General features: G+C 40.1%; 1 protein-coding gene across 1 annotated transcript; it reads right to left on the bottom strand.

The window, feature by feature from the left end:
• Positions 1-2,378: 2,378 nt before the first annotated feature.
• SOX30 (SRY (sex determining region Y)-box 30) lies at positions 2,379-10,503 on the bottom strand (the record flags this gene model as incomplete). Its single annotated transcript, XM_009703151.1, has 5 exons — positions 2,379-2,736; positions 4,739-5,231; positions 7,190-7,369; positions 8,726-8,965; positions 10,193-10,503. Coding segments are annotated over 5 exons (1,582 nt in total), but the record flags the coding sequence as incomplete, so codon positions are not given.
• Positions 10,504-10,660: the final 157 nt, after the last annotated feature.

The following is a 10,660-nucleotide window of genomic DNA, read 5'->3' as shown; positions in this document are numbered from 1 at the left end:
AGCTCAGCTGAGGGCTGGGTCCAATGCCGAAGACCTGCAGACACAGATCCCGTATGACTGATTCAAGACTTCAGCTCTAGCTGGAAGGGAAGGAGGGATCAGCCCTATTAGTATATCCGGGATGTGTTAAATCTGTCTTCTCTTCTGTGGTCTTAGTGGTATTAAACAGAACAGATATCTACTGAGGGCATAATACTGTGTTTTCCTACACGAACAGCAAAGGTCCCGTTAGCAGAAGGATGATGCACAAGAAATGTTGAATCCCTCAACCCACTGCAGCTCACTGAGCTATCAGCACCAAGTTCACAACAACCACAAGGTACAACCCAGCAGCTCTGAGGCACCTCCGTTCAAACAGTGCTGGACACTGCCATATAGGAGGAAGTAAATTTGTATTATCCATGGCAAGCAACCATTCTAGATTCTGGTGCATTGAAATAATGTCTTATATCCTACTTCATAGTGCATAAAAAGAAAAATAGGAGAAAAGTTAGAGCTAGAGAATAATCCCACAAACAGCTGTTTTATACCCCGAAACATACTTGTGTTGGAATTAGTACATTTGCCCACATGCATTCTTCAGATCAGCTTTCACTGAGAAGATAATTTAGAAATGAACAGGCATTTTCTACTATTTATAAGACTTTCCTCTTAATGATTCATCTGCATTGCAGATGCAGCGGGAGCTGGGGGCTGTTTACAACACAGTTGCAACGTGTAGGGTGGAGAGGATTTACTCATGCTTTTGCCTTCTTTACAAAATGCAGTAGTTCTCAAATGAGAGATTTTGATCTTGGACTTGGAAAATGGAGTTATGAGCTCACAGAAGCAGAAAAGTATGAAAATGTTGATATGAGACTGAAAAGTTAAAATGCAAAGAACCCAGAGGATATTGACACTACACTGACTTAGGACTATCTTTTGAGGCATATGGAAATTTCATTTGTACCTGTCTTTATCAATAATGCAGTCTCAATGGATATAGGGAGCCTAAGCCTCAGGTTTGACAGGATGCTTAAGGTCTAACAGATTCAGTGTGATAGACCATAAAAACCAGGATGTCCTAGATGAGATGGTCAACCTGGCTTCCTCTGAATCATTCCTCAGCATCCTCTGGCAGCCCAGCATGGATGGACTTCTCCACCCATGGCTTTCAGCTCTTCCCATATTTTCTGTGGTAACTGGATTTACATAATTATAAATATAAATACACACACACACACATACACTAGTATTAGCAGCCCAAATTGTCCAAAAAAGTGACTTCAGCTGATCATTCTAGGCGTGTGGAGCTTAGCTGCTCAGTAAGTCTCTGAGTTACATGAATTACAATTTACCTGTCTCCACTCAGTTCAATATCCATGGCTAAAAATGAAGCACTAGGGATACATTGTTCAGCTGAGTTTATTCAAACACAACAACAGTAAAACAACAGGATTCCCAGAAGAAAATGACCCTCTATTCCACAAAACAGGGGAGAAAATAAAAGTTAGTAACATAAATTACAAATTTTGACCACAAAAAAAAAAAAAAAGGTTGAATTTCATTACTCTCAGTTCAACACAGATACTCTCTCTATTAAAAGACTTGGATACTCTTCAGAGAACTCGGTATTCTCTGGAGAATTCTTTACAGTACTAACTACACTCAGGGATCAAGTCACAGCACCAGATCCCATCCATTTTCCTCCCTCTGGGTGCTACCATGCCTCACCATACCTTCTGGACAATCCCATTTTTATTAAAGGAACTAGTTGCAGACCAAGATATTACTGAAACTGATCTAAACTTTCAATGTGTTATATAGCAGTTATACCACAAATACAGACTACAGTTAAAAATTAACCAAATTAAACTTAAAACTGTCTCATCAAAGGAAAAATATAAAGCATAGCAGAATCATTCTTGCCTTCACTCTCCAAGCCTTATACTACTTTACCGCAGCAAGAATTACATTACGGTCATAAAACAGAATTATTTTACTTGCTAAAACTCCTAAAGTAATACCTACAAAACTGTGGCAAATACCATCAAAATGCCTATTTTGACATTAAAAGGATGTGCTTAAACACATCTCTCTTCAGGAAAGCACATTATCAGATGCTTAGAGCTGAATTGCTGTGTAAGTGCTTTCCTGAGCCAGAGCCCAAACAATGCCCTGGTGAAGCAGGTGAAACTGTAGAGGCTTTTGACCTCCCCAGACCTGTATGAGGTCTCTCAAAATACAAATAGGTCATCAGACTCTTCAGAATGACCTGTACAGCTTGCTCAAGCTACATGGGTTTTCCATTGAACACGCTGACCGAAAAGACAGTGTTGAGGAAAACATTTATTTCCCATTCTATAATATTTCTCTGGATTATAATTTGTTTTAAAAAATTACAATTCTTGCAACAACTTTGCTGCTTCTTCCTCATCACTGTCAGTTACATTGACTATGTGGATGGTGGAGGGAGTAGATGGGGTGGCTGACAAAACCTCCTGCAGTTCTTCAACATCCAGTTGTGGTAGGGGGCTTAAATACCGCTTGTCCTTACTGCTGCTGGGTTCAAGGCTCTCACAGCTGCGGTAGTTCTCAGGTGTACTTTCTTCTGGGTATTCCTTGAAAGGATAGTCTCCACCCAGAGCTGAAAACATCTCCTGTCTTTGGTACCTGTCTTCATAAAAGCCAAGGCATTCAGGCACTGAGCTGGAGAGATTGTCACAGCCAAACGGATGTTGGCTGAATGGGCACGTGCTGCAATTAAAGAGATTGAGAGTTGGCTTTCAGAAATGCAGATTGACCGCACTTCCTTTCAGCTAAGAAAACTAGAATGACACTAATGTTCTATGCTAGTCAGCTTATCCTGTTGAAATATTCAAAACACATGTACTTTAAAAGCATGCCTAATTTAAACACTAGGATCATAACAAAAGTCGTGCACAGATTCCATATCTGTGTATATGCACCTCTCCATGCTAGATACATGCATGACACGGCTTTGAAAACAAACACAAAACCCATTGTATTGATCAATGAAATAACATCATGGATAAACTAGTATCTGATAAGCCTGCAGTCTGTTAACTGACACACTCAGAATAGTAAAACAAACCATCAAAAGTCAGTTTGTGTTATTTCTGTATGCCAAAATTTGTACACAGAGCTGGGGTAAAACGCTCTTATTTATTCTTTCACATGAACTCTTGCATGTTACGTTATTATTAAACAGGAGGAATGACACAGAATCCTTCTGCCCAATACGTAGTTGTCAATATTACTATTTAAAGAATGATAAATTTTTAAAAAGCAACAACATAGTAGATTGCAGGAAGTTACCATGTCAAATGTAACTGTATTCCTTCGGTGTCAGAAGTTTGAATTTTTAGTCTGGTGCAGACTGACACACGTATTCTAATTTGCACAGTGTTACAGAAATTCACTACATTGATAAGAAAACAATGTGAAGAAGCAACAGAGCTCTGCAATGCAGACATTATAAGGACATTGATATAATGTCTATGGAGGATTCAAGGAGCCTATTCATCTTTCCAATCCAATATTTAAATTTTTCATGCATAAATCTGCATACATACATCTGCACTGTCAGTGCAATGCAGAAATTACAATTCTTGTATGCAAGAAATGAGTTTATAGGAATACAAACTTATAAATTATTGTATTAGAAAGACCTGTCATTAGCAAAGCTGGCAGCCTTCAGAATTCCATTAACGTGTGAACTCAGAATAGTCTTCTATGTTACAAGAACACTCCTCTTCCTCAAGCCTCACAAAACTGTCTAATTTCAGAGACCAAGGGCTAAGCAAAGTTCATCTTTAGCAATTTTGGGAATATGTGTCCTGTGTTTCTTTAAAGGGCCTCAAAAATAGAAATGTCTTGTATTGCACTTATCAGCTCATAAAGTTCTTTTAAGTTTGATGGATCATCATCAGCCTTAATTTATCACCAGGTAGTCTTATTGCCATAGGAACATATTGGTTCTTGCTATTAGTAGGAATAGTAGTGTATAAACAGACAGAATTTAAGTCTAATAGTCATAATAATTTGTGATGTTTGATATTGCACAGCCATGAAAGAAAAATGATGCCTTACAAAGATGCCTTACATCAGTAGGCCATCAGACAACTTGCACTTCAGCAGCACACCTGCTGCTGGGAGGGCACTGGTGCTTTCTGTGCATGCTTAACTTAGGAACTACCCACGGAATATTACATGTGTTAGCTTGTAAATGCTTTGATTAGGTGACCTTTGATTGACTGCCCAGAGACTGCAAGGGAAAAACTAGGAATAACTACTTACATAAGAATTCTGAAGACATTTCCCACCAGGCTGGATTTCAGAAATATTGGTAGTTATGACAGCTGCAATCATAGTACCCGGGAGACATCTCACACACTTACTTTAATTCTATCTGATCATTTTCAAAATATATTTATACTATCTCTACCTTATGCTTTTTTGTAGAAATTAACTGCACTTAGATGCATAAAGTGGAAAGAAGATAATTCAATTTACTGTGAGACTGGAAGTGCCTATTACTGCAATAGTACTATGGAGCCTTCAATAACTGGGCATATATTACGAGCAGCCTCAGGCCAGCAGATCCCACCACACAGGAGCTATAGGAAGGTAAAGAGCATCTTTCCTTCTGAATGCTCCCTCTGCTTTCTGTGAGTCAAAAGACTCTCTGCCTTTAAGCATTTGTTCTTACTGGGATTAAAATGAAGGGTTTCATTACCTTGAGGGGAAATACTGAGATCCAGGTACACAGTAAGGGTAGTGAAATGAAAACTGAGGAGATACTCCAAACAGACTGGCTGGCTGACCAGTGGCAGGAGACTCACATAGATGTGAGTGAAGAAAAGGGGTAGCCTGGGGAAGAGGTACACCTCTAGGAAAAATAGAAACCCCTGGGTACTCCTTTGGGGGCTCACTATTAGAGATAGAAAATCCACCATTAGTGGTGGTTATGTTACTTGGGTTTCTGCTGAAGTTCTCAATGAAAACTGGTGTAGGTCTCTTCAGAGAGCAATTGAGCCCAGATGATACATTAAGAGCTGCTGTCTCAGCAGGCTCAGCAAAGTGCTGTGGTGAAATTACAGGGTACAGGGGCAGGGTTGGAGCTGGAACAGCTACTGATGTAGTGCTTGCACTAGCAGTGTGGAAAACAGCAACTGGACCAGCATGTTGAATGGAAGAAGCCGGCAGACAGATGGCAGGAGGAGGCGCACCTTTAGGAAACAGAACAGTTATTTATCAGACATGAATAGAGGAAGGTATTTCATAAAGAGCAGCATAGCAAACCACAGCCAGAGCCAGAACCATTTTCTCCAAAACTTGCCTGCAACTCACAGTCATACATCACTTGGCCTACGTGTCTTCTGACAGATGGGTTTGGAGCCCAGACATTCAAGCTTCCTTCTACAGAAACCCAAGGGTGAAAGAAGAAGGAATTGGCTAGTGGGTGTTGAGGCTGTGAGGTTGGTGAGGGCTGTGTCTTGTCCTGATATGGCCACAGAATGGGGCTGAAGTGTGTATTTAGCACCTGAAGCTTGGAAAACCTCCCAAGTCTACTAGCTGAGTTGGAGTGAGCCAAATTCTTAACAAATCTGTGTGGTGCCAAAGCAGCAGTGAGGAGTAGAAGCAACAGTGAAAACACCCTACTCTCTGTTTCCTTAGTTGTTTCACGAATGAGCATACCCACTAGCCAATTTCACTTTGAAACATTTTGTAGAACATACACTTGAATGTACGCTTTCAAACCACACATCATGTCAACAGGGCTGCCTTTATACAGAAAGAGTTCAAAATACATTGCATAAGTATTTTCAAACCCCACTACCTAGTCTAAGAGTCTAAATTCCGAGCCAACAGGACTTAAAATGCATCTAGATTTTTACAGTTTGTATTTAAGAATCATTTCAACCACAACAGGATAGTAAACTCTGGAATGAAACATAGTAGCATCTGAGGACAACATAACATTATAAATATACTAGGGTAAGAAAACAAAGAATACTTTATTCAGTCAAATTTACAGAAGGATTTGAGAAATCATCACATCACTACCTCAGAACTCCACCAGAACAAAGCTGAGTGTTCTCTTTTACATCTCTGAATATTACCACATGGCATAAACAGGCATTTAATTTTCTTGTCTCATTATAAAGAGAGCAGCCCTTGTCAGTATGCTTAAAGAGAAAAATGCCATTGCCTGGATCTAATCTATTTGTTGTTGAAATCCACTATCCATGCACTGACAGAGCCAGAGCTCTTTCACTACAAAATATGTGGGTCAGCTATTATACTTGATTGTGCGCTCTTATACTACACCCTATTTCACTGCCCATATTGACTTCTTATGAAAAGCAGGATTCTTCCAGGTTAGGTGCAACTTTTTAATGCATTCCTTCTGTAACTCTATTTTTGTTTGTATAAAAGCTGAGCTATGTATGCTCAAACTGTGGGCATGTGCAAGTTCATAACAACTATATATAGAACTATTCCAGGTGTGCACAGATACCTAAGTGACTGTTCATGGAAAACGTGCAAATGATAAATTTCTTTTTCAGATTTTGTAACTGCTTTAATATTGCAGCACACACCTTACCAACACCCTACTAACTTGCTTTTTAATGACCTTGCTGACAATTCTGTCTGCCGTCTCTTGTAAGCAGTCCAAGTTGCTGAGTATTTGCTCTAGAGCAATGGTGCTCTCACTATCAAGGAACACTAACAGCAGGGTGGAGGTGACATAGACAAAGCTAAAGAGCTTTTTCAGGCTTAATAGGGCAGAGTCAAGCATTAGTGGAGTTAGAGCTGATGAGGTAAGATACATGTGAGGTGGAGACAGAACAAGAAAAAGAAACAGCTGTAGCTTAACAGGAAGCAAGTATCGAGTTAAAGAGATCCAAAAAGACCAAGAGGTAGGAGGGGAGGGAACCAGGAGCTCCAAAGACAATAGCAGGGATCTATGGGCAATGAAGAAGCCAGAAGAATTTAAGAGGCTGAGGAAACAGTAGGTAGAGACTAGGAGGCAGAGGTGCAGTGCAGAGGAGGAGTGATAGAAACAGTGGTGCCAAGGAAGACTGAGAAATTGTTTTAACTGTATCTACACTACCATATGTATAACTTTTAGTACAGTAAGTAAAATCTGAATTGTTAAAATTATTTACTACTGTAAACTCACAGACTGGATGTCCAATAACGCTCTTAACATTGGGGATGACAACAGAGTAAGCAGGTGACTGGAAGGGACAAATGCCAGCTGGATTTGTAGTGATGATACTCTGAGAAGTGCCGGAAAATACATCAGAGACAGGCAGTGGAAAACGCTTCCTTTTGCCTGGTCGTGGTTGATAAACCCAACCTGTCAGAGATGAAAAAAGATACAGACATCCAATTTTTTGGATGATCTCATTCTTTATGTAAAACTATGGTATCTGTAATTCTGAAGTATCTAAAAATAATTAGTCCAAAAACTGCTCCTATAGTCAATGGCAATACTCCATTTGTTTCAGTGAGCTAGCAAATTGGGCATTTTATCAGAGGTGGAAATAAAATAGACATATTTGGACATTGGTTTTATGTTACTTAGTAACTGTTTGTGAGACAAAGAAATACAGAACAGTGGGGAGTGCTGTGGCACAGCTGAGGAAAGCATATTAAGGAGAACATGAGACTGTACAATGGGCTTTCAGTGGGGAAGAAAACCATGACTGTATTCAAAATGTGGATCTTTCCTGATTGTTTCCTTAACCCCTTAAGTCTCACATGTACCTGCAGGTTACAAGAGACAATGGAAAATATGACCCACTGGGAATCCTGTATAAATATTGCAGGAGTATGTTTGCCTTTGCCTTACAACATTAACAAAACACTAACAGATGTACAAATATATTAAGAATTTACACCAAGCTAGCCAGTTTCTTACACAGGCTAACTCTTAATGCAACTTTAAAGAAGCCTTTTTTTTTTTTTTCTTTTTTTGGAAGGGTGCAAGGAGAGAGGAAGAGTGCTGCTTTTATCTTTTCCTTGTTTATGACAGTAGTCAGATCTTGTCTACCAGGATTAGCCATAACCATGATCTAGCAGGATTATGATAACAGAGAGAGAAAGGATCATGACACCTGGTATTTCAACAGAGTTCAAAAAGAGTGTTCAAAGTACTTATGCTCTGTTTTATTGAACTGCAGTGTTATGGAGAAATGAATTTGTTAAGGGTACACATTTTTAATCCTCTTGACAAAAGGCTTAGAAACAACATGTTTCACACCGTTATTTGGCAATCCCAAATTTAAAAATCCCACAGAATACAATGCCATTTGTGCTTCCTGTGGCATTTCCTTTTCCTTCTTTTAAGGAATGGATGCATGTGTCACCACATGCCACCTGGGCAGCTCTTTCTGGAGCATGTAAAATGATGCAGCAGGCCATGTTCACAATAAACTCACTATCTGGCCATTTGACTACTAAAGCATTCAGAAGAGCTGCTGTAGCTGTGGGGGTCTAAGGCCATAAGAAACATTAGAGGCTATGAAGGATGAAACATTATTTTGGATGCTTTGAAAAATTAATATACTTTCAGGCACTAGAAAGCTGACAGAAGGACTGAGTGCTTGAAATTTTTGTCATTTTTTTTCTATTACTTGCTCTAATGAAAGAGATCCATTTTTTAAAAAATCTTGCACTTCTAAAGCATTCGGGTAAATAAATACATGTTTACCAGGAAATTCCTCACTGTGCCTTTGTTTTAGTTTCTGAGCTTCATCATAATAGGGCTGCTTCTGCTCTTCAGTCAGTTTGCTCCACTCCAGTCCAAGCTGAACACTAATTTCTGCATTATTGGCAGCTGGGTTAGCTTTTGCTAGGGCAGGCCGATGAATCCTAGCCCACACCATAAATGCGTTCATTGGACGCTTTACATGGCCACTTTTGTCCTTGCTAAATGGAGCATTTGGCATACCTATGCAACAAAACAAGGAAAGATGAGCATCTTCCAAGCAATATATGCAATCCAGGTTACATTCAATAGTACATCAAGAGAGTATTTGGCAACAGTCAAAATAATCACTAGAGCTTTGGAACACATGAAACTCGATGCACATTTGGAGAGCAGTTCTTAGAAAAATAACTAAGGTTAAGGGAGTATCCTCCACTAACCTCCACTGCATAAAGAACAATTTACCAGGTTTTTGTTACATATTATTTAAAAAAAAAAAAAAAGAAACAAACAACAAACATATGGGACTGCTAACACACTGGTTTGGATTTCATTTGGCTAGATTTTTGTCTTATGGATTTATAAACTTATGAATTCATAAACTGAACATTGTATAGCACAGACCATATCACTGTAAATTTGTCATCACCAGCAGAACCAAAGCCCTAATGATGCAGGGACCAGATCTAATGATGGTATGGCCGTTTAGTCCCACACCTGTGCAGTCACTGGCTTCTAAGCTGAGGTTGTTGCTGTTCTGTTTTTTCTTTTTTTCCCCTCTGTCTCTCTTTCCTTAGATTCAGACACTCATTTTTTCTGGAGAAACTGTTACCAAATGACTGTTACATGGCATCCAAAGAGCTTTGGCTCTTTGTAAACACAGACTGCATTTAAATTGAGCTGGTGACGTGATGAACCCCCAGACCCCTCACAACTGATCCCTGAGGAAGCAGTTTCCTCTCTGAAAAAGGCTTAGAAAAGAACTTTTTCACATTAACAATAAAGGGCAAAAGTCTTCAAGTCTTTAAGACCTCACTTTGTCATTAATTTTGAAAGCCTAGCTATCTTTCAAAAAAAGTAAGCTTCTAATCCAGATGTTTCAAAATGTTCCTCACTTAACATGTGCAAATTTTCTGAGAGTTGTATGAATGCTTCGTAGCAGGGAGGTGTATGAACTCTTCATAGCTTTAAAAATCAAGTGTATTCCTGACCTTAAACTTGCAATCACAACTCAATGCAATTCTGAACACTGCTATAGGGGTTTAACATAGGGAACAAGTGGACAAAACTGCATTGATTTTAACAAACCACTGTGCTCTCGTATGTTTATGTCTGAAGAAGAGAGTTGTACAAACTCCAGTCTGTCCAAAGGGACAGTTCTCTAACATGACCTTTCCACTTGTGTTCTCCTGATAACCTGTCAACTGTGTGCCACTTACTGAACACCTGCAAGCTCTCTTAACATAATACCTGAATCGGAGGGCAGTATTGTGAGTGGAACATTTTTAGTTTCAATCTTTACTGACGGCTTCACTACAGACTGCGTTTGAAGCGGCACTTGTTTCACTGGCACTTTAGTCACATGGATCAGCTCTGTCGGCACAGTGCCCTGGATCTGTATGCGGGTCCCAGGAAATAAGGGCTGAAACAGAACTGGGATCTTCAGATCTTCAGGGAGGATCCTCAACCCTTCACACTGCTGCACCTTGCGATCACCAGTGCTGGCCTGAGCAGGCTCACACAGGGATCCAGACGGGGCCTCGTCCTTTCCCACCTTCACCCTGCGGGTCTCAAAGGCCGCGTCAGGCTGCTCCACTTTGACAGCACCGCCTCTCCAGGGCTCCTTCCCATCACCCCTCTTCTCCAGCACCTTCACCTTGTTCTGGCTTTCCCCGCTGCCCCTTTCATGGTCCCCTTCTCCCTTGATGCCACCGCCGG

This window comes from Cariama cristata, unplaced genomic scaffold (genome assembly GCF_000690535.1).
Source record: "Cariama cristata isolate BGI_N322 unplaced genomic scaffold, ASM69053v1 scaffold32986, whole genome shotgun sequence".
NCBI classification, from domain to species: Eukaryota; Metazoa; Chordata; class Aves; order Cariamiformes; family Cariamidae; genus Cariama; species Cariama cristata.
This window is presented reverse-complemented; position numbering and strand designations above follow the sequence as displayed.